Source organism: Hipposideros armiger, unplaced genomic scaffold (assembly GCF_001890085.2).
Source record: "Hipposideros armiger isolate ML-2016 unplaced genomic scaffold, ASM189008v1 scaffold_1074, whole genome shotgun sequence".
In the NCBI taxonomy this organism is placed as follows: Eukaryota; Metazoa; Chordata; class Mammalia; order Chiroptera; family Hipposideridae; genus Hipposideros; species Hipposideros armiger.
This window is the reverse complement of record NW_017732424.1, coordinates 159,325-184,120: the sequence shown is the minus strand read 5'-3', so window position 1 is coordinate 184,120 and position 24,796 is coordinate 159,325. Positions and strand designations below refer to the sequence as shown.

Below are 24,796 nucleotides of genomic sequence, written 5' to 3'. Positions count from 1 at the left end.
GTTTCCATGATTTTGAGTATCTCATTCTGTTTCTTCAGAGAAAAGTGCTTTTCTTTCACCTACTGCGTAATGTGTTCTAAAAGGACCCTTGTCTTTTTGAACAAGTGTCTGAGTCGCGTTTGGGCTTGAGGGTGTTGGCTGTGCCCTTTGCTGTTTAGTTGTGATTTACCAGGTCACTTAGTCTTTGAGGTGCCCTCCCCCACATGTAGATGCATCCTCTGTACACACTGCCCTGATTGTGCCGCTCCCCACTGAAAGCACTCCAGCTGTCCCTGTCACTGCAGATGGCTAGGTTATGCTGCTTCTGCACCCACGACATGAAGGTGTGGTACTTCTCGCTGTCACGGTGGAAAGTCACCTCAGACCCCGATCCTACCTAGACGATTACAGAATAATACTGGACGTAATATGCGAGCAGCAACAGCACCGTAAGAGCTTTTGCAGATGGTCCTATCTTGTTTCTAACTGCCCACTAGTCCCTTCCACTTTGGAATTCTTACAGCCACCTCAGATCTGACATACTTCCTGACGAGAAGCTTACATTCCACAGTTCAGTCCTACACCATCCCCCAACAGGCCACCCTGGTTTCCCCTGTGTTCCAGGCTATGCACAACACAGGGTGTCCTCCCTGTTTTTCTTCCAAATGAGAAAATGCCGACTTGGGAGTCTGATGACTTAATGCCTGTCAAACCGCCAGTACAGGGCAGACATGGAACGGGGACGAGATCTCCTGGACTCTTTCTGCTATCCCATGATGATAAGGACTTGTTACCTAGATTTCCAGAAGTCTACATCCATGAAATAATTGAAATTATTATTAAAAAAATCATATTGTAATATAAATTTATATTGTAACAATTCATTCTAAAAATTAAGACTGTTATGATTAATGTGTCTTTAGTGTAATGTTATTTAATTATATACTCTAATGTCGTTTTTACCTGAAAAGAGCAAACTTCTCTCTCTTATACCTTAATTGTTTTGTGATAGTGTGCATATGAGAACTTTTTTTCTTTTGCCCTTCCAGGATATAGAAAACCAACTTGCAATGAAATCCAAAGCACTGGATGAGTTGAGACAAAGTTCCCTGACTTTGGAGAGTGGGACACTGCCATTGTTAGAAGATACAGCATCCAGAGTTGACGGGTTATTTCAAAAGAGGAACACTGTTGTCAACCAGGTACTAGAGAATTCATTGGAAGTCTACTGTTTCTCTTCACACAGCCGTCTTTTGTCTTATTTGTTGCTCTTTAATCATGGAGACGTGTTCCATACCAAAAGCTGAAAAAGCTGCTGAGAAAAATACTGAAGTTAATAGAAAAAAGCATTTCAAATCCTGTTGTTGTTTTTTTTGCACTGGATAATTACAGGCAAAGCCACCAATTCCAACATCATTAGTAGCCCTGAAATCTCTTTGGTTATCTTTGTTTTGTCTAATATACTCACACAGACAAAAAATGTCTCCATCCCCCAAACCCAACAGAGCATCTGGCATTGTTTCCTGGCCAGATATACAGGAAGAGCTGTGAAGAAGCAGCTCAGATCCGCCCACACACACACACAGGGACATGCCTCCCGGAGGGAGTGATCCTGTCTCGCGTAGCCTCTATTAGGCTAGGAGCATGGTCAGCCTAGGGAGAACTCCAGGGAAGGGGAGAGGGAGACACATTGCGTGAGGTGAGGAGAAAGTATAGAGGAAGAGTGTAGAAGACATCCGGATAATTTTATGAAAGCATGTCAACGTCTGCATTTACCCCTCCCAGGAGGAGAAGACCAAAAGAGAAAGGACAGGTGGCGCTAGATATCGCAACCTTGCCTTTTCCCCACAAATGGGGGGAGGAAAGTGTAAATACTCACCAAGTACAGGTGTGTCCATGTTTCTCAAAGAGGCCTTATTGTGGATCATTTGTCATCTCCTAGAATTCACTTTCAACCGTTTGTTCCAAGAGGGCATTGGGAATAACCTGTATGAGTGAAATCCATAGGTGACCTCAGCCTTATTCCTCCCACAGAACTAAGGCAGGAAAATAGGGATTGAGCTTAACATCTTGTGTGTGAGTCATTGTTAAAGATATCCTTTGTGAGGCACTCTGCTCACTGCCAAGGGTACAAAGATAAACAGGAAAATAAATGAGTCCTACCCTCAGAGCTCACAGGCTACTGGAGGGCACACTTGAACAGATAATTATAACACAAGAAATTGCAATAGAATAAAAATGTAGAGGGGGGAAAGGATTAAACAATACCTGTAAATAAAAAATGCAGATAGTACTAGCAGAAGGATAGGCATATAGATACATTGAATAGAATTGGGAGTCTAGAAATAAACCCTCACATTTATGGTCAATTGGTTTTTGACAAGGATGCAAGACAATTTATTGGGGGGAAAAGCCTTTTCATAAAATGGTACTAGGCCAACTGGATATCCAGATTCAAAAAAGTATTTCGACTTCTATATTTACACCATATGTAGAAATAACTCAAAATGGAGCAAAGATGTAAATGTTAGAGCTAAATAAACTACAAAACTCTTAAAAAAAACATAGGTGTAAATCTTCATGACTTTGGATTGGGCGCTGGTTTCCTAGATTGGACACCAAAAACACAAGTAACCAAAGAAATTGATAAATGTAAGAACATAAACCACAGAATGAGAGAACATATTTGCTATAATGGTTATATCAGATAAAAGATTTATATCTAGAATATGTAACGGTTGACTATAACTCAGTGATAAAAGGACAAATAACCAAATGAAAAAAGGAGCAAATGACCTGAATAGACATTTCTCTAAAACAGATATGCATAGTGGCCAATAAGCACATGAAAAGATGCCCCTCAAAGAAATGCAAATTGAAGCCTCAATGAAATACCGCTTTATACCTACTAGGGTCGTTATAATAAAAAGTGAGACGATAATAAGCATTAACAAGGATATGGAGAAACTGAAACCCTCGTACACTATGGTGAATGTAAAATTGTGCAGCCACTTTGTAAAATAGTCTGGCAGCTCCGCAAATGGTTAAGCATGAAGTTACCATATGAACCAGCAATTCTACTTGAGGTATCTATGCACAAGAGAAATAAGAACCTATGTCTGCACCAAAAGCGGGTACACAAATGGTCATAGCAGCGTGATACATAATCTCTAAAATGTCCATCAACTTATATATGGTTATATAAAATGTAGACTATTATTCAGCCATGAAGAGAAATGAAGTACTGATAACATGCTACAGCATTGATGGCCTTGAAAACATCATGCTAAGTGAAAGAAGCCGGTGAAAAAAGACCACGTATTGTATGATCCCATTTATGTGAAATGTCCAGAATTGGCAAATCTATAAAGACAAAGTAGATTCGTGTTTAGGGGACAGGCTGGAGGAAGAAAGAGTGACTGCTAATGGGTATGGGGTTTCTTTCTGGGGTGATGAAAATATTCTAAAACTAATTAGGAGGATTGTATAATTCAAAGAGGTTAATTGTATGGTGTGTGAATTGTATCTCGATAAAGCTATTATTAAAAAAAAAAATACAGAGGACACAAGACCTAAATCATCCACCCATAAGCTCTACAGAGTCAGGATAGCCTGGTGTTTAAGAACAAGGGCTTTGCATGAGATCCTAGCAGCACCATTTTCTGTCTGTCCTAGGGCAGGCACTTCCCCTCTCTGAGCCTCAATTTCCTGATCTAAAGTGAGGGGGAATAATACCGACTCTGTTATTTCCACTTTTGTAGCAATGCCTCTGCGGCACTCAGTGAATCCTGCCCTACTGACTGATTCCATTTCAAACATTTTGAAAATGTTCCTCTTTGTTTCTAGTGTAGTGAGTTTTGCTTAATGGTTTTTTTATCCTTCCCCTCAAACCACATGTGCCATTTCTTCTCTATGAAGCTGTAATATTCTAAAGGGTTTACCCTTAAGAGCCCCAGAAATGACACCAACTTTATATGCAGAAGCCAAGAAGTGCCCTGTGTGCCAGGACCATTCCTGCCACCCAGATAGGTCCCAGCTTTGGAGGGGTATGTCTGTAAGGAGTTCCTGCCTCCCTTTTTTCTTCCTGTCTTATTCTTAATGACTCTGGTTCTTTTTCTGAGCCATCGAGCCCTTATAAACACATTTGGCTCCCTTAATTGCCAATGAGAGACTAACAGTTTAGCATCCCAGGTGGTTCCTCATCTGTCCCTGTTTGTGAAAGGGTTTGAGGAACTCCCGTCACCGTCACTGTGGGTATGCAGTGGCCCTTGTAGTTGTTAAGCAAAGAACAGAGGGCCTGATGCAGGCCTGTGACTGTATCCAAAGCTCGACATCACACTGCAGGTAAAGATGTCTAGTTGGGCCAACATCATGACCATGCTTTATTTCTACTCCGATCCTTATTTTAAATTGATGTATAATTCACACCGTAAAACTCACCCTTTCAAATATACAATGCAGTGGTGTTTCGTATAGTTAAGGATTTGCAACCATCACTACTATCTAATTCTAGGACATTTTGTTACCTCAAAAGAAACCCACATACCCATTAGCAGTCAACTCCCCATTCCTCCCTTACCCTGGTCTCTGGAAACCACTGATCTACTTTCTCTTTCTTTGAATTTGCCTGTTTTGGACATTTCATATTAATGGAATCATACAATATATAGTCTTTTGTATCTGTCTCCTTTCACTTAGCATGTTTCAAGATCATTAACATTATAGGGTATATCAGCACTTCATTTCTTTTCACGGATGAAAACTATTTCATTGTGTGGATATACTCCATTTAGTTTATCCATTGATGGGCATTTGGGTTGTTCCACCTTTAGGCTTTTATGAATCATGCTGCTGTGAACATTTATGTACCCATTTCTGTGTGAAGATATGATTTCAGTTCTTGTCGAGTATATACCTAAGTAGAACTGGCCAGTGGTATAGTCACTATATTTAACTTTTTGAAGAACTGCCAAACTGTTTTCCACAGCAGCTGCAAGATTTTATGTTCCAGCAATGTATGAGGGTTCCAGTTTTTCTACACTCTTGCCAGCACTTGTTATTATCCAACTTTGATCATAGCCATCCTAGTGGGTGTGAAGTATTAATCCCATTATGGTTTTTTTTTTACATTTCTCTCATGAGTTGGTGTTGAGCATCTTCTCATGTTCTTATTGACTATCTGTATATATTATTGGGTTGTCGGAAAAGTGATGATGTATTTTTTCTGTTTTTCATTGCAAAAATGCATCATGACTTTTCTGACAACCCAATATTTAGGGAGATTCAACTCCTCTACCCATTTTTTGCGTTTGGTTATTTATCTTTTTGTTGTTGAGTTATAAATATTGGCTACATAATGTATATAAAAATGTGTATTTATACTCGATTGTATCAGAGATCATTAAAATGATCATTCAACCTCTATCCTTTCATGATTGTCAGCACATGTAAACGATTAAAATACGCATTTCCTCCTACTTAGCACTGGCCTATTATTTTGGCCAAGCATGTTCCCCTCCAGTTTATGCTTGCTTCCTGGTAATAATCAGATGTAAGTGCCAGGTAACTACCACAGGTAACATTTTACATGTATAATGCTTTACAGTTTTCAGGGCATTTTCACAGACACTATTTTACTTATTTTTTCATTTATTATCTCTGTTTTGTGGATGACAAAACACTCAAGGGTTGAATAACTTGCCCAAGGTCAGAAAGCAAATAGGGCGTCACTGAAGTGTGCATTCGCGATTCTGATTCCTCACCCTGGGTTCTTTCTCTAGGCTGAACTCTCCATGCTGATCCTCAGGGCTCTTTTCCATTCATCTGTTCTAAAACTTAGCCTTCTCTGATAGTTTTTGTTCACTGACCTGCCCTTCCCACCTGTAGTTAATCACTGAAGCTCCTCCAGTACCCTCAAATGCAATGCCTAAATTGGATACAATAGTAGAGACCTTGCACAGGGAGAAAAAAAAAAGAGAGAGAGAGAGAGAGAGAGAGAGAGAGAGAGAGAGAGAGAGAGCCTCCTCTCAGTGATTTTTCTAAATATGTTTTTCACATTTCGTGTAGGTCAATGAGCTCAAAACCTCCATGCAGTCCATGTTACAGGAGTGGAAGATTTATGATAAACTCTATGATGACGTGACTACGTTGACAGTCCGGTTCCGCTACTGCCTGGAACACAGCAAGCCTGTGGCTTTATCACTGGAGGCCTTGAGATGCCAGGTGCAGAACCTTCAGGTAAGTTAACCCAACCTGGGCACAGCGCACTATTAGCAAGAAAACCCCAATGGAAGCACCGCAGTAAGTGATGCAGTGGCTGTGTGCTCTTGACAGAGAAGCACATAACAGCATTTTAAACAGCAGCAGAAGTACAACTGGAAATTCCAGAGTGAATCACATGAGCCAAGCGAATGAAACTTGGTAAAAGTTTGCATTCCAAAGTTTAATCGTTCTTCATTTTTAATGTCCTTATTATTTCACAATTTATACATTTTGGGTTTGGGTGGGATTTTTTTAAGTACACTTCTTAAAGTTCTAGTGTCAAATGAAAGAATGCCTTGCCAGTTGATTTCTTCTTTACATTTCTAACAATTTATCCCAGTCCTGTCGAGGTTTGAGTGTTGTTATTTTTGTGCCATACAGCAAGCGTTGAAAAGCTGCTGCCATTTTGAAACTAACGTTCGTGCTGTGTTCTCTTAGGCTCTTCAAGATGAAGCTGAGAGCAGCGAAGGGAGTTGGCAGAAACTCCAGGAGGTTATTGGAAAATTCAAAGATCACTGTCCCTCAGTGGCTGAAATAGTCGAAGAGAAATGCCAAGATACTCACACAAGGTATACATTAAGATACAATTTGAATAACAGATCAGATATCTTAATGACGTGGTAAATGAAGTGCCATGGGCCTTGGAAGGTCTTATCTTCTTAATCACCTGAGATGACTGGCTTCAGACTATTCAGGTCTCTGTTTTACAAGATTCTATCTAGTTCATGGATGATTTGATGTTGTAAAGGCTGATACCTGCCTTGTACAAGTGTTTGGTATAATCAGTGTAGAAATGCCCTCATTACAGCCCCAGAGTAGCCATTTTCAGGGGGCAGAGACTAAATGCCCAGTGCAAGCCTCAGGACACCAAAATCACAGGCAGAAAAGACGAACAGGTGGGCCAGATAGGCAACCTCTTTCACTGGAAACATAAAACAGAAGAAAGGGGATGTTAGAACACCTCCCAGGGAGGTGACATGTGGGCTTGGAAGAGAAGTTGGATGAAGTGCTTGTGGTAGAAAGCTCCTTCTAAGGCACGTGGCCCTAATTAATTGCAAGGCTTTTCATTTTGCTGAATAGGATACGAAAATGGGTCTAAAGCTGATTTAGTGATGGGAAAGAAAGACAAGATGCTGTAGTCTGCATATGAAACAGAAACCATTTCCTTTATTTCCACTTCTACATTAGGAACAAGGGGCTTTTGTAACACAGTTTGAATCGGCCTATTTAAAGACCCCCTCTATAAAATAGGAGGCCCTCCCATGTGGAGAAGCTTCAGCAGGCATGCAGCTCAGTACTTTCTCCAACTTAACCTAAGAGACATTTATAATACAATGGAGGTTTCTTGCCAATCACAAATTTTGTAATTTTTGTTGAGAATTGTACAGTTAGTTACATATCCTGATATGGACTTACGTTTATGTAATGGCAGTGCCCTTAGTAAAAGGCACTTCACAGTGTCTCCTTGCCATTCCATCTGCTATTAGCATTCTGGTAGAGCATGTGCATTTGAGCTTTTGCTGCAAGGGCAAGGATGCGATGAGGGACCTGTTGTTCATGTCGCCCTGACAGGTGGGCTCAGGTAAACCAGGACATTGCGGATGAGTTGCAGAAGGCCCAGAGTCTGCTGCAGCTCTGGACGGCCTATACCAGCACTCACACTGAAGCGGTAGCAAGGCTGGAGCAGCAGGAAGCAAAGTACCGACAGCTCGCAAACATCAACATGTCTGGAAATAACCTGCAAGAGATCCTGACCCCAGCCCTGCAGGACATAAAGGTGATGCCAAACCCATTGGGAAAACCAAGGGCCCAGACAGTCCCGCAGTCAAGGCCATGATCCAGGGACTAGACAGACCACAGGGACTGAATTGGGTCAGGACAGGTGTATGGGCAGGCTGTGTAGGACGCGGGCAAGACCGGGATGTGCGCGGTTGGGAGGGCCAGGTGGCAGGTAGCTAGTCAGGGGCACCTGACACCACCTGGTTCCAGGTTTCCCCTTTCACTCTAGCAAGTAAAACTCTGAAGTAAAAGCCTCATACAGAGTCTCAAATAAAAGCTATTGCGTCTCAACTGAGTGGGATCATCTAAGAATAGTATTAATCGATGTTGAATTTCTTGCTTTAGAAATAATCATGGATTCGCCTCCACATTAATATGACTTTTCTATGGATGTAGTGGTTTCTAGACTGTATTTAAGAGCTGTATAATTTTCTCTGGTTTTATCCAAGTATGTTCACGAATGCCCAGAAAGTGACTACTTTCATGTTTTAAACTGGGTGACCAGCTGTGTTTTGTATCATTGGATACTATAGGGCAAATCAAAAAGCATTAACCAATTTAATGGGAGAGACAGGAATCCAATAGATATGATCAGTATTTGTGATTACCTTCCACTTAATCTGTAGTTTAAAAAAAAAAATTTCACACACTCAGTATTTCCAGAGTAGCCTTAAAATCAGCTTCATTGATGAGATTCTACCATCTCCGCAGATGAATCTATTTATGTCACAGTCTCAGGCAGAGGACAGGGTCGCGTTGATTCTTAAATTGACACTCAAGCAGTTTGCTAACATGGCTGATGATTAGAAATACAAAACAAAGGACTCGACCCAAATGGTCTCTGGTTTCTTGAAACCAGAAGCCCCAATTCTAGTGGTCAGTTTCAGCTCCGAACTGACAAATTGCAGAACAGCAGCAGTGATTGGGCACCATACAAAGAAAGCTTAGCTTGTTCAGCTCTTTAAAATAAACAGTAACAAAAAGCCATGCCCACAATATCAGGGCAGAAAGTCCCCTCAATGTTGATGGAGCCCTATGGAGTGGGGGCTCATGTTGTGAAAGTGGAGGAAATGTTTTGTGATCACTTTTTCTTCTCCAGGAGCTTCAGCATGATGTGCAAAAGACAAAAGAAGCCATTCTCCAAAACTCCACTCTCCTGGATCGACTCCCACAACCGGCCGAGTCGGACACCCACGTGCTCCTCTCTGGTCAACGACACTCGCTCCAGAGAGTTTCTCACTTGGGGAAGATGCTGTTGGTGAAAGCTACTGAATTTGAGGTTCGTCTTATTTTTCCATTCAAGTTATAGTCTTGTTGGAGATTTGCCTAGTACCATCAATTCCTTATAGCCTATGAAGTAATAAGACAGAAGGAATATATAAAATATATAAGGAGCATAGTATATGTCATATAAGTTATCAGTGCTTTGTGGACTGTCGTTTAGGGCAACTACAGAATAAAGCTGCCCCGAACATATCTGCTATTTGATACCATTCTTTAATCATGGGATTCTTCAATCACATGAGCAATGGGTGTATCTTAAGCAACCATTTCTTCTTGATTGAACATATTAATGTAAGAAGTGATATATTTTGTACACTGTTTAGATCTCACAGATATTGGGATCTCCAAGTGGGGTAACAGAATTGGTTGCTTAAAGCATGGCCATTTGTTGTATTCTTTAGTCGCTTTTAGAAAAGCCTTCGTGCATGCACTGTCAAAAAGCTGCATAAAAGGCCATGGAACTCCAATATCACATGGCAATACCAGCAGGAAAAATTTAACTAGCAGGACCGAGGGAGCAGAGTACTCACTAACCCTCCTCTGTGTGGCCCCTCACAGGTGAGCCATTCATCCCTGAAGGCTCCATACTTTGCCAAAGGCACAGAGTGAACATAGGGAGCCTTCGGAATATTCAAGGTAGTAACGAGCAGCTGGGGCTTGAAAACAACTTGAACTTTTATCAGCTCCCAAGGCTGTGCTGGTTATATATGTACATTAAAATTGTTCCTGATGAAAATTTCTCTGGTTCTAGTTGGTTCTATCACAGTTCAAGGATTTTGGGGACCGGTTGGAATCTTTAAAAGGTCTCATTCTGCATGAAGAAGAGAATTTGGATACACTCCACCAGCAAGAAAAAGAAGAAAATCCTGACTCATACCTGGTACTGCCAATATTTGTCATTTCTGAGGGCATAGACTCACCATAGGATAAAACAGCCAATTTCACATCATAGAATCTGTTTGTATCCTAGCTCTTAAGAACAGTAATTTATATGTCATTCATCCTTGCCCTAGTTTCCCTAAGTTCTAGAAAAGTATGACACCATAGGGATCTATTTTAGTAACATGCCACAGTAATTTTAGTAAATTTTTAACTTTTGATGTCTTGATGAATTAGCTTCAGTCAACTAGAATAATCTAGGAATTGGCTGTTGTGATTAATTAAATTTGTCTTGTTAGTTGAAGTAAAATAACCTATTAAATTAATTGTCTGTTTTCCCCTTCTTTATTAGCTTAGTAAGTTTAGTGTAGTTAACATAAATGAAGGGGCGGTTTAAAGAATTCTGGCTCCTGCATACTCCTAAGGGCCTACTGATAACCTAGATGAGGAGTCAGGAGCCTATGGCACACTGTCCAAATTCAGCCCACCACCTGCTTTTGTAAATAAAGTGCTATTGGCACACAGTCATCCCCCTCCATTCACGCATTGTTTCCTGGAGTTTTCGTACTACAAGGGCAGAAATGAATAATTGCAACAGAGATCATATGACCCATAAAAGGCTAAAATATTTATGATCTAGCCCTTCGCAGAAAATGTTTACTGACTCAGACCAGATTATCGCAGCACAGCTCCGTGGAGATTGTAAAGGATGTTTGCTTAACATATTGTTGACCTAGAGGCTGTCACTGAGATACCACTTTAAAAATAAAATTTTGATGAGTTTGCTTTCTTACGATTTTACTACATTCTACCAAAATACAGATGTTTTAAGTACCATGTTTTGCTAGAGTTATTTTAAGGATTAAATTTCCATTTGATTTGTAGGTAAACTGAATGATCTGTAGAAGGTAAATTTGTTAACAGACCAAATGAGACTTGGAGATCCAGAATGGATCTTTAAAAAAAAATAATAACTCGATCTTTCTCAAAGTCAAAATCTGAGATCACTTTCTGTTTCCTGGGCTGTTTAGGTTCTAGCCATGTGTGCAACTTGTTATTTTAGAAAACTCACAGTATTGTGAGACCTGGTTCGGGTCCAACTCTAACACTAACAAGCTGTTAGACTGTGGGCAAGTCATTTACCCATTTTGGCCCCAGTTTTCCCTCATCTTTGAGATAAGGATGGTCTACAAGATCCCTGAGACCTTTTCATCATGTGGATATCTTAGTAGCATCCAAAAATCTGGATTCTTTATTTTTAATAGAATCACGTGCTGACACTGACAGCCCTGTCACCTGATGTTGAACATCTGAATGAAGTAAGCCTCAAGCTCCCCCTCAGTGACATAGCTGTAAAGACACTGCAAAACGCGAACCGACAATGGATTCGGGCCACGGCAACAGCGCTGGAACGCTGCAGGTCAGAACAGCCCACCTCTACCGTTCTGTGTCAGTTAAGGTAAAATATACGGCGTGAGCTCAGTCAAGTCATTGTTACATGTCACCATTTTGTTTGTTCTTAAACCACTGTAGTGAGCTTCAGGGAATTGGAATAAATGAAAAGTTTCTTTACTGCTGTGAAAAGTGGGTCCAACTTTTGGAGAAGATAGAAGAGACGCTCAAGGGGGATATTGCTGCCAGCCTTCCCGCCCTCCTGGAGCAGCAGAAAACATACGAGGTAAACCTGAGCCCTCCGCCACCCTTGCCCCCCTCACCCTGGAGGAGGAGTCAGAAAAAGACATGTTTACATAAAATACAGAGAGTGCCTATCAGTGTATGTCTTTAAGCAAATTCTGTTGTCAATTGAGCCTGTGTAAAATTCTCACATTTCATAAATTTTCATATTTTGTTTTATTGCTCTATTTTATTAATCACAGAACTCCTAGATTTTCTGTAGTAGGTGGAAGCTTCTAGCACACCTTTTCTTCTACAGAATGCAAACATTATACCACTTTACTGAGAGCACATTAAAGTACTTCAGCTCATCTTTGCATTTTCACTAATTCTCTAAAATATTAAAGAACCTGGTATAATTATAATTGCAGCTTTAATCATTTCACAGAGGAGCGTCCCCGCACTCGTACTGATGCATATTTGGAAATACTCTTGGTGGTTATAGGCAGATCCTTCATTTCAATAGTGTGCACGATTAGTTCACTGTAACTTTTTAATGTAACTGATTTTAGTCTGCATTGTAACATTAATATCATCCAATGAAAATGAAATTCGGCCACCAAAAAGCCAAGTGACCTTGATACATTACTGAACTTCATTATACCTTAGCTCCTTCCTCTTCAAATGGATATAATAATAGTACTTAAGTCTGAAGTTTGAGGAATGAGTGAAACAATGCATGTTTTACATGGTGTCTAGAAAGTAGTAAATGCCGAATAAACAGGCATTAGTTATAGTTATTATTGTGTCTTTCTGCTTCTGTGATTATATTAATAGGTTATGTTGATATGATGGTTGAGCCGTGTCTTGCCATTAGGGTCATAGAATTTGAAAATTAATCATCTCAGATATCCTCTGTGAACTTAGGTTTTAATAGGAAATACAAGCTCGAGTCACAAAATGAATTCTATAAGCTACTTTATATTTTAACTCATATACAGATGTTAGAGGCTGAAGTTTCTGTAAACCAGGCAACGGCTGATTCCTATGTCACCCAGTGCTTACAACTCTTGGACACAACAGAAATAGAGAAAAGGTAAGCTGGCTGGGGTTTCTGGGTGTGTGGGGGGAGTGGTGTCTGGGACAGACCTTCCACCACGTGAGTCTTGACCACGTCAATGCCCTCGGCCATGTCAGTTGGCAGACCACCACGGGGCCAGTCTTCTGACTGGATATTAGGACGGGGTCTTGCTATGTGACCATAAAAACAATGGTGGCACTTTTCCCTATGGTGGGTGGATGGGGTTAGCAGACCACTCACTTCAGAAATACCTACTAGCCGAGTACACATAACTAAGTTTTTACCCCAAAGGATTCTTCTGTAGTATGTTTTCCTCTCTACCTTCAGCCTCATGATGTTTTGCTATTTAAAAAATAATTCTGAAAGTGCTGCTGTTCCTACAAGCAGCTATGTTACAGTTCTGAAAGAAGGGATTTCTCTCTATGCTGTGTACATGGGCTTGGGGTCACTGGACAGTGCCAATCAGGCAGAGCAGAGCCCCTTAGTCCAGCCTGGTGACAATAACTGAGCCTGCTTGCACAACTGGTACCCATGGCAGCAGAGCTGGAAAGTGGCCTGGCCTCTTAAATAATTCTCCAAATGTCCTGATAGGTATTGTGTTTCCTCCTTATTACCACGCATATACCTCTGAACCTTCTTTCAGCATAACTAAGAAATATAAAGCCCATTTCTAACTAGTTCTGAAGTTATAAATTCAAGACAATTCCAGAATGGTCAACTAGTTTTGATTTGATCAGTACAGCAAAGCATGACTTTTCCCACAATAAATAAAAAAGCCTTATTTATCATGTGAAGGGTGTCATTTACTTGGAAAAGAATTAGTTCAGTAGTTGCAGAAAGGGTATTTTTATTGATGAAATTACATAAAGTACAACCTTCAAGGTACTGATAACATTACAAGGTATCTACCTGTTCATTTGTTTCCCACTTATCCAGTGTGTAGTTTTCCATTCAGCATTTGGTATAATGGATATTAAAATAGCTTCAATTTGTTTAAGGGAATGGTTGTCATGCATGCTGGCAAAATACCACGTCATATGCAAATATCCCCTGCTAAAAGCTTTTTACCAACCCACATGCTGCCCCTGTTCCGGTTCCAAGTTCCCCATCATATTTAAGTCGAATGGTGCTAAGATTTTAAGTGTTTTTGCATGTAAATTGCACATATCGATAACAAATCTGAGTTTCGATTATGCTGTGATAGTTATCTTTTTCTACATGTTCACGTCAGAATTCTCTAACCATCTGTTTTTCCCAAGACCGGAATTTGTTTCGAAGTTCACTCAGCTGAAGGACCAGTGGCAGAGCGCCGCCCGGGGCGTTCGGCAGAGGAAGCGTGAGGTCGACGGGCTGGGGAGGCAGTGGCAGTACTTCGCCACCTCGGAGGACACCTTGCTCCGCTTCCTCACCGACACCAGCCACCTGCTGTCTGCAGTGAAGAGCCAGGACTGCTACAGCCTCTACCAGACGAGAAGCCTGATCCATGAGCTGAAGGTATTGCACACAGAGTAGCAGTGAGAGAGCGACAGGATGCTCATTGCTTGGAGGATGTTCATCCACCTCAGCTTTTATGCTTCTGTGATGTCCTGGCTCAAGTGCGCTCCCGGCAATGGGGAAGCCCTCTGAGTAGGGTCACCACAACCCTACCCGCCTTGTCCCTACCTAGCCTTGTGGGGTCAGAAAACCAGTCTTATCCATTCATCCAGAAATAGTGAGGCCCTCTTCAATTGTGGGAGTAGGGATGGAGTGGAGAGGTGGATGGGTAGAGTGGGGGACGTCTTGGGTGACACTCACACCGCCCAAGCTTTTAAGGTACTGAGTAATATATAAATAGACCACCATGTCATTTACAGTGGACTCCGCTTACTGTTGAAGGAAAAATTCATTTAGGCAACAAAGTTTTCAATCAGAAAGGTGCTTAATGAGCATAGGACTGGAGTAATCAGTTGGCAGTTCCCAGGGCATGTTCCATTGAGCTATAGAACCACTCTCGAGAGGTACAGCTAAACGAAACACCACCCTTCTGAAATCCTGTGCTTTCTTCATTCGTTTATCCAGTTGTCAAGCATTAGCTACCTGTTCTGTGCTAGTCACTATTCTAAGTGCTAGGAGTATGGTGTAGACTAAGAGAAGACCCCACCCCCACGCTCCTGGGGGCAACCAGACAAATTAATAAATAAAAAATACTAATTTTTCCAGTCAAGATGGCAGAGTAGTAACCACTGTGCTTGCCTCCTATCATGACCACCTCAGAATTACAACTAAACTACAGAACAGCCATTGTTGAGAATCGCCTGACGTCCAGCTTAACAGAAGTCCTATAACTAAGGACATACAGAAGAAGCCACACTGAGACTGGTAGGAAAGGTTGAGATGCAGAACAGGCTGGTCCCAAACCCCAAAGAGGCAGCAGGTGACTTCCGCATGCCCTGTACCTCTTGCTAAGCAGCCCCAAACCTGGCACTAGCAGCAGCTGGCCTCGATTCTCAGCTTGGCCTCGACTCTCAGCTTAGCCTCTCCCAGGCACCTGCAAGCCCAGCACAGGGGGCAACCATCTGAGGATCACTTTGTAGCTCACACCAAGTTGCCCTGGCCAGGTACAGGCAGCCAACTGACCTTGGTCTGCAACAGAGCCCCTCCCATGAGGCCCCAGAACCAACACACCAGGTGATCTACTTCAGACCACACCAGAACACATCATAATTAAAATGCCAAAGGTTAAAGACAAAGAGAATCTTAAAAGCAACAAGAGAAAAGCAGTTAATTACCTACAGGGGAGCTCCAGTAAGACTGGCAGCTGATTTCTCAACAGAAACTTTGCAGGCCCGAAGGGATTGGCACAAAATATTTAAAGTAATGAAAAGTAAGGACCTACAACCAAGATTACCTTACCCAGCAAGGCTATCCTTTAGAATCGAAGGACAAATGAAGAGCTTCCCAGACAAGAAGAGGCTAAAGGAGTTCATCACCACCAAACAAATATTACAAGGAATGTTAAAGGGACTTCTTTAAGATGAAGAAGAAAAAGATCAAAAATAAGAGTAACAAAATGGTAAAACTACATACCTCCAACAATTACTTTAAATGTAAATTGATTAAATGCTCCAATCAAAAGACATAGGCTGGCTGAAGAGATAAGAAAACAAGACCCTTACATATGCTCCCTACAAGAGTCTCACTTCAGATCGAAAGACACACACAGACTGAAAAAGAAGGAAAAAGATATTTCATGAAAATAGAAATGAAAAAAACAGCTGGGGTAGCAATACTTACACCAGGCAAAATAGACTTTAAAATAAAGGCAAAGCGGGCCTCAGTAATCCCACTTCTGGGTATTTATTTCAAGAAACGGAAAACATTACTTCAAAAGGACATGTGCATCCATATGTTCACTGCAGATTATTTACAGCAGCCAAGATATGGAGGCAACCTGAGTGTCCATCAGTGGATGAATGGATAAAGAAGAGGTGGTACATACATACAGTGGAATATTACTCAGCCATCAAAAAGAATGAAATCTTGCCATCTGCGACAAGATGGGTGGATCTAGTGGGTATTGTCCTGTGTTCAGTAAGTCAGACAGAGAAAGACAAATGCCACATGGTTTCACTTATGTCTGAAATCTAAAGAATAAAATAAACAAAGCAAACAAATTCATAGAAACAGAGAATATTTCGATGGTTGCCAGATTGGGGGTGGGTTGGGGGTTTGGGTGAAAAAGGTGAAAGGATTAAGAAGTACAAATTGGTAGTTACAAAATAGTCATGGGGATGTAAAGTATAGCATAAGGAATATAGTCAATATGGTAATAACTATTTATGGTGTCAGAATGGTTACGAGATTGATTATTTCATAAGTTATATAAATGTCTAATCACTGTTTTATACCTGAACCTAATATAATATTTTATGTCAACTGTAATTGAAAAACAAATTATTTTTAAAAACTAATTTAATTGATGGGGCAATCAGAGAAATTAATAAGTAAACAAGAAAATACCAGATTTTAATAAGGCATATGTAGATAATTAAAACAGGGCCAGTAATGGAGGGGCAGGGTGACTACTTTAGACTAAGTGATCTCTGGGAATGTGATGTTTAAACTGAAACTGAATGATGAGAAGGAACCAGCTCATTTCCCCACAGGCTCTCTCTGGGGAAAGAGCCTTTGAGAGGGAATGGCTTTCCCCAAATCCCCAAAATGAGAGCAAGCTTATCAAAGAGGAACAGGAAGAAGGCCAGTAGGGCTAGAGGATAGCCAAGAGGCCACAGTGATAATAAATGAACTTGCGAGGCAGGCTGGGAGGAGCATTTTGTAGGCAAGATATGTAGTTGGTGAATTACAGCCTCAATGTAATAGGAGGGCTTTGAAGAGTTTTAGTTGGAAGATGGGGCAGCATGACTCTATTTGTATTTTTTAAAGATTTTTCTGGCTTCTCTGAGAAGGATGGATTGTAGAGGAGCCAAAGGAAATCAGGAATCCCTCACATGTTGCTTATCTTTATAACAACCATCATAGATTATTGTCCCATAGTGCTGGGGATTGACAGGGCTTAGCTAGGTGGTTTTTACTTAGTGCCTCAGGCAGTTTCAGTCAGATAGCGGCTGGGGCTGGACTCATCTGAAAGCGAACTCGCACTAGCACCTAAGCTGGAAAGACTGAGACAGCTAGGAACTGGAACAGGTGGGGCTCCTTGGGCATCATTCCCTGTGGTCGCTCCACATGGAGAGGCTTCTGGTAGGCAGACTTATACGGCAGCTCATGGCTTCAAAGGCATATGTCCCAAGAAAGAGAGATCCAGGGGAAAACTGCTGTTTAGACCTAGCCTTGGAAATCATGTATGTCATTTCTACCACCTTCTGTTAATCCAAGCCATCACATGTCCACATGGGGTCAAGAGTTGGGGACAGAGGCACCACCACTTAAGGGAACTGAAAATGTTCTGGAAGAGCACGTGGGACTGGGACTATTGCTATGGCCATTTTGTGAAAAATGCCATCCGCCAAAACCAGCTAGGCTATTTCAATAGTCTTAGACAGTCGTTATGATGGATAGGACAAGGGTGATCACAGTAAAGATAAAGAAGGATATGTTTGTAGGTAGTGTGTACAAGACGCTAATGGTGTGGATGTACTGTAGCAGGTAAGTAAGACTATAAAACAAGATGACTCTAGGTTTCTGGCTTGCGCATCTTGGTGAGTAGTGTGCTGTTGGCCAAGTCGGGGAAGACCAGAGCAGGAGCAGGTCTTTTGATAAGTCTGAAATGGCTTAAACACATCACTTATTTTTTTCTTTTTTTTTTTTGTTTTAGAATAAAGAAATTCATTTTCAGAGATGGCAAACCACCTATGCTCTAACCTTGGACGCTGGGGAAAAGTTACGGAACTCAGCTAACCTGGAAAATAAAGAGTCTGTTGACAAGAGAATCAGTCAACTTGAGGACAGCTGGAAGGACACAGAGCTCCGATTAGGAGAGATGATTAAACACTTCCAGAGCATTGTCGAGGTGAATTCACCATTTTCCTTTCCATTTATGATATTCACATGCAGTACATAGAATTTTTGTTTGTTGTGTGACAATGGGAATGATTCTAGGATGACATTGTGAGTTTTCCAAAGGACCTTGAGTCCTCCTAACCCATGAATCATACCAGTTACTTAATGTAGAATAACAATAATAGCATTGAAAAAGCCCAATATTAAGTATATAAATACTTGAGTTTCTATTTTATATTTGCTTTTATGAAACAGGAAACTTATATAGTTAATGTTCCACATATGGTCTGTCCTTGGGTATAGTATCTGAAAATAAACACGGCGATACTTCATCTTTCTGTTATCATCAGAGAAAGTGCTCTTCCATATAAGTGAATTTCCCAGATAATTGATATCCTTAAGAACTGAGATGTTTTATTTGGAATCATTATTCAGAAAATCATTATTTTGTTATGCTATAACACCAAGTTTATCCTCAAGGACTCTGAGCTGCTTTGAACCTATCCCTTATAGTACTATGCTCTTTGAGGTCTTATGTGGTTTTTATGATTTTTCCTCTCCATTTATTATGAAACTGTCTAGCTATATATTGGGCTGTCGGAAAAGTCATGACCTATTTTTTCTGTTTTTCATTGCAAAAATGTGTCATGACTTTTCCAACAACCCAATATGATATCAGAGGGATAGTAGATTGGGGGAGGGGAGTTATCACTTTGTGAGGGGTGTAAATGTCTAACTATTGCATTGTTTTGTACACCTGACACTAAAACAAAACAAAAAAATATGAAGCTATTGTTTTTGTTTCTCTGAGCATACCTACTCCTCATAGCCCACTCTCCTCTAAACTATTGTGTGTCAAAACCAGATAACCAAGCTTATCAGAGATGTTTTTCTGAAGAAAGAATAAATATGTGCTGAGGTAGGGCCTGAGCATCTCTCCTGTGAATAAAGTACCTGAATTCTCTTTGGTATACAGATTACGTGAAATTCATTAACTAGCAAACGTTTGTTGAGCACCTGCTGTGTTTGTAAAGCATGGTGGTGGATGCAGTTAACGGTTTGGTGGGGGAGATAAGGACTCATAGTTTTGTTTCTCTTTGCTTTCTTCTTGGTTGTGTCCCAGAGAGCTGATGTTGCTGGACCAGAGGCCTCCCCTTACATGAAGTGTCACCATAGAATTGGGCCAACCCAAGTTTGTTTGGGTATCATTTGTACCGAGGAATAGAAGAGTGTTTGATTTTGTTTGTCTACTTTTAGTAGTCTTAGGAGTAGACACTTATCCTAACGAATCAATTGTAAACACCCTGAACTTGAAAAGGCAGGCACCTATTTGCTCAGTGATGTAGAAGGTTAAAGGAAAGCGGATGGTGGGTAAGAATGGCACTGGCAGGGGAGCCTGCAGCCTTAGGTCACCCCTTCACTAAGCGGCTTCTACCCTCACATCCTTGGCCATTCAGTTTTCCCTGAGCCTCAGTTTTCACATTTGAAATATGATCATTGTAATACTTGCCCTGTCTCTCCTAAGGTTATTACAGTTACAATAAGACAGTGAAGCTGAAAATGCCTTAGGTACCATAAGGTGCTCTAGGCAGATGGTGGCTGTCAGAGCAGTGGTGAGAAATGAAGAGGGAGTGAAGCTTGACTGTGGCAGGGTCATGAAAACCAGGCTATTTCCTGAAAGGGAAAGAGAGAGAGCAGAGAAATGACATTAGAAAAGAAGACGAGAAAAGCGGTCGAGTGCTTTTGCTTTATGCTGCTCTTGTATGTAGCACATGCCCAAGACGGTACATGCTAAAGATTAATCCCTACAGTAGCCTTTCAAATGTGAACTTTTCCAAAATAAAGATATACGTATACAGATCGGGGATATGGACAGGGAGGAAGAAATACAGTTGACCCTTGAACACACGGGTTTGAACTGTGCGGGTCCACTTCCACATGATTTGTTTCAATAAATCTAGCAAGCCCTCCCCACCCCTGGGTTTTGCATTGGTGGATTCAACCAGCTGCAGATCAGAAACAGTATTTTCGATCCACAGTTGGGAATCTTTGGATGCCGTGGGTCAGCTTAAATTATATGGAGATTTTCAACTCCAGAAGGGTTGGTGCCTCTAACCACCTCCGCCACCACCCTGTGGGATTTCCAGGGTCAACGGTATTTGGAAGTCAAAGCCAACCAACCCGATGGTTGAAATGAGCCACATGCAAAGCTGCAAAGAGGCATCGAACCATACTGGTGTCCCATCTGTTGTTTTAGACCACAGTTTGTTTACGACAAGGAACTGGGTTTCTGTGTGATTACAAAAACACATTTAGTAGAGCAATTACATGGATTAAATGAGTTATTCTGGTTCTGCAATTCATTCTGAAACAGCAAAGTACTGACCAATCTTAATACTGTTTTCAAATAGACCTGGGACCAGTGTGAAAAGAAAATCAAAGAGCTGAAAAGCAGGCTGCACGTTTTAAAGGCACAAAGTGAAGATCCTCTTCCAGAACTTCATGAGGACCTCCACAAAGAGAAAGAGCTGATTAAGGTATTGAAAGCTGAGGTGTAGTGTTCAAGATAATCGCGTAGCTGTTTTCTGAGGCGTTGAAGTGTTTGTTTGCCTTTCGATTTTTGTGCTGAAACAAAGTGTTCATGTTCAGTTGGAAAACATTTTTTCCTATCTTCTGTCTAACAAAGCATCCTGGTCTCTAAAGGAACTCGGATCCATGCTTTTTGAGATCCATGTGTAAAAAGGAGAGACTTTTGCAAAAATTCACTGCTTAGGATCTCAGGGGTTTTCTCCTTCAAGTCCTCTTTCCATCCGGTTCTCCTCTATAATAGAAGATGTAGCCTCTGAAATTACATTGAAAGCTGTTCCCTTATCAAATGAACTTGTCTTTGAAATGAGAGTAAAGTATGACTAAAGAATTCATTTTTTAGAAACCAATAGGTTGGGGGGTTTTTTGCTCAATTACAACATTTTTTTTATAAAAACTTCCAAATGATATTCTGCCTAATTAATATCACACTAGCAAAAATTCCTGGATATTTTAGGCGTTGCAGACAAGGCAAATTTACAGGTAGGAATTTGGACCAGTAAAATGCCCAAGTCAGGAACTTGCTGCTTCTCTTTCCTATTTGCAGGTTTGATGTTTAATAGACGTCAAGAGCCTATTGGAACATTTAAAAAAAAATTTTTTTTTTCCTTCAGTGACTTCAGTGATCAAATTGAAAAAAATAGGAAGAGATGAGTACTCTCATACTTCAAGCTGTGCTAGAGATTAGCATCCTCCTCCTTGCGTCTTTTTCCTTCATGTAAAAATTTCTAACATGCAAAATATTTCTAACGCAACAAATGACATGACAAACTGTCATGAAACCAGCACCCAGCTGAAAAGTAAAACATTGCATACACAGTTAAAGTGCCCTGTATGATTTCCAATGTACTTTACCTCCCCGAAAGTTTCCACAACCCTGAATTTAGCCTTTTATCATTCTTATGCATTTCTTTGTCACTTTACTACATGTGTACATAGTTCTCAGTGAAATATAGAAGTATTACTTTTGCTTTTAAACTTTATATAAATAGTACCATATTATATATATAACACATATAATGCAACTTTTTGCCCTTGTTATGATTTTGAGTCACGTGTGTTGATAGCTTATAGCTCATTCATTCTCACTGCTGTATTGTATGCATTCTATCAAATGTAAACCAATTCCTTCTTCAGTCACTTGGTATTGTCATTTTTTTTAACTTTTGATAGTCTGATAGATGTGAGATGGTATATGTTTGTAGTTCAATTGCTAGTTAAGTTAAACATTTTTTTATGTTTATTGCCCCTTAAGATTTGCTCTTCTATGAATTGTCTTTTTATATCCTTTACTCATTTTTCTGTTGGGTTGTTTGTCTTTTTCTTGCTGATTTGAAGTAGCTGCTTATTTATTGTAGACACTTCTCCTCTGTTGAGTATAAACATAGCAAATGTCTTCTCCCATCCAAGAGCTTGTTTTTCTACTTTTTCTTTTTTTTTTAAGATTTTATTGGGGAATTGGGGGAGGGGGACAGTGTTGGGGAATTGGAGGAGACAAACAGTATTGGGGAATTGGGGAAGGGGAACAGCCAAGTTGTTGTCCTTCCATCTTAGTTGTGGAGGGTGCAGCTAGCTTAACTCCAAGTCCAGTCGCCATCTGGCTGCCTGTGGGCAGCTCGCGGCCGCTCTGCTCAAGGTGCCAAGTTCAGTCATAGTTGCGGGTAGGCGTAGCCCGCCATCTCGAACAGGCAACCTTGTTGTTAAGAGCACATGCTCTCACCAGCTGAGCCATCCTGCCACCTGTTTGCAGCTCAGTGGCAGCTCAGCTCAGGCGCAGCTCACTGGCCCATGTGGGAATCGAACCGGCGACCTTGTTGTTCAGAGCTCACGCTCTTAACCAACTGAGCCACTCGGCCGGCCCTGACTTTTTCTTGATGTCACTGGCTGAACAAAGGATTTCTTTGTTATTTTAATATAGATGAATTTATTGATATCTTCATTTATGATTTGTGTTTTCTATTTCTTTTGTGAAATCTCCATATTCTTTTGGATGTCTATGTAGATAATCACCATTTGGGAAAAATGACCTTTTTGTTTGTTTGTTTCTTTTAAGTATAATTTTTTTCTGTTCTTTCTACACTGGTCAGTGCTTCCATAACAATGCTGAGTAGAAGTATTGATGGCTGGCTTCTTCATGTTATTTCTGATTTTTAAAAGAATAATTCTGACATTTCACCATTAAATATGATATTTGCTGGTAATGTCTTTGTTAAGTTAAGAAGTTTCCTGCCTATCCCTAATTTTCAAAGCTTTTATCATCTCTATATCTTTAGGTTTAGATCAACACTTCAGTAACAAATGAGAGGGTATAGAGTCACCTTCTCAGTTAATACATAAGAGTTTCCTTCCATAAAGTCTAGAAACCAGTGCAGAATGCAAACTGTAAACTCCTAAGAAGGCATAATTTTTCCCAAGTATCCACTTCTCAGTTTCCAGTGGGATCCTTTCAGGTTCTGTAGCCTTAGCATTCTATCTCTCAGTGGAAAGAATCAGGGAGAAAGTCCAAGTGCATAGATTTCATTCAACCAATGACCATCTTCCAAAAGATCCCGAGTAACCTGAAACCTGTCTAGGACAGTGTTTATCATCCCTGAGTCACCTGGGGGAGATACGCAAGCCACTTGACTAGTCTAAGCTTTACTTTACTCCTTGGAAAATTATATTCCAGTTATAGCCAAGTTGCTGTATGGAATAATTACTCTGTGTGTGTGTGTGTGTGTGTGTGTGTGTGTGTGATTTCTTTATATATTTTATGTACTAACTTTTACTATTATGAAAATTGCTATAGTGACCATTATAGTGTCTGTGTTCATAAAACTTGTCAAGCGATTGAGTCCTTGGGACAGTTCTATTTTTTAAATGAGTAATACCATCACATGGTTCAAAATCCAGAGGGTTACAAAAGGTATACAGTAGTCCCCCCTCCCCCAATTATCCATGGTTTTGCTTTCCACCGTTTCAGTTACCTGTGGTCAACTGTGGTTCAAAAATATTAAATAGAAAATTCCAGATATTTTGAAAGAGACTACATTCACATAACTTTATTATAGTATGTTATTATAATTGTTCTATTTATTATTATTACTATTGTTAGTTTTTCACTGTGCTTAATTTATAAATTAAACTTTGTCATATATGTGTATGAATAGGAAAAATCAGTAGACAGAGGGTGCCAAAAGAATGTATACACATTTTAAGAAAGGAAAAAACTGTATTAAAATTATAATAATCTATACCGATAACAAAAGATGAATACAAGTCACGTCACTTTTGACTTCTGCAATTACAAGACGTGCTCAAAGTGGTTACCATCAGCATCCAGACACTTCTGATTATGGCGAACTACTGCTTGATTAACGCTGACCAAAGTGTCCACTCATATACATTTTTTTGGCAATTTCCCCCCCCCAGGGGTGTGTGTGTGTGTGTGTGTGTGTGTGTGTGTGTGTGTGTGTGTGTGTAAAAGGGGACTCATTTTTTGTTCCCCTTTGCCCGCATGGCAGCGTAGAGAAATGGGACTTGACAGTTCCACCAGTTTTGAATCACAGGCTTTAGTGCTGTCATGCTTTATTAGAGAGTCTAGTCAAGGTCTGTGCCATGCACCACTTTATGTAACCAAAAAACTTCAAGTTTTTCATCATGTTTTGTATGAACAATTGGAATTTTGTAAGCATTTTTTGCAATATAGACAGTTTAGCTGGTTGTCTTTTGCAATTAGTTTGATAGCAGATCTGGAGTATTTTAATTTAAAGACAGAAGCATGATTTTTTTAATGATTATGTAAATAGTGAGCATGAGCTATAACAAACGTCCACAGTAGACCTCACTCTATATATT

General features: G+C 40.4%; 1 protein-coding gene across 1 annotated transcript in view; it reads left to right on the top strand.

Annotated features, from left to right (window-relative positions):
* The window catches only part of SYNE2 (spectrin repeat containing nuclear envelope protein 2), a 333,055-nt gene that overhangs the window by 262,239 nt on the left and 46,020 nt on the right, over positions 1-24,796 (top strand). Inside the window, exons 80-91 of the mRNA XM_019632109.1 lie at positions 1,029-1,181; positions 6,046-6,216; positions 6,679-6,809; positions 7,813-8,017; positions 9,119-9,298; positions 10,055-10,183; positions 11,448-11,602; positions 11,716-11,860; positions 12,798-12,892; positions 14,137-14,371; positions 18,189-18,383; positions 20,785-20,910. Coding sequence (XP_019487654.1) covers positions 1,029-1,181; positions 6,046-6,216; positions 6,679-6,809; positions 7,813-8,017; positions 9,119-9,298; positions 10,055-10,183; positions 11,448-11,602; positions 11,716-11,860; positions 12,798-12,892; positions 14,137-14,371; positions 18,189-18,383; positions 20,785-20,910 — 1,920 coding nt within the window. The remainder of the gene's footprint in view (positions 1-1,028; positions 1,182-6,045; positions 6,217-6,678; positions 6,810-7,812; positions 8,018-9,118; positions 9,299-10,054; positions 10,184-11,447; positions 11,603-11,715; positions 11,861-12,797; positions 12,893-14,136; positions 14,372-18,188; positions 18,384-20,784; positions 20,911-24,796) is intronic.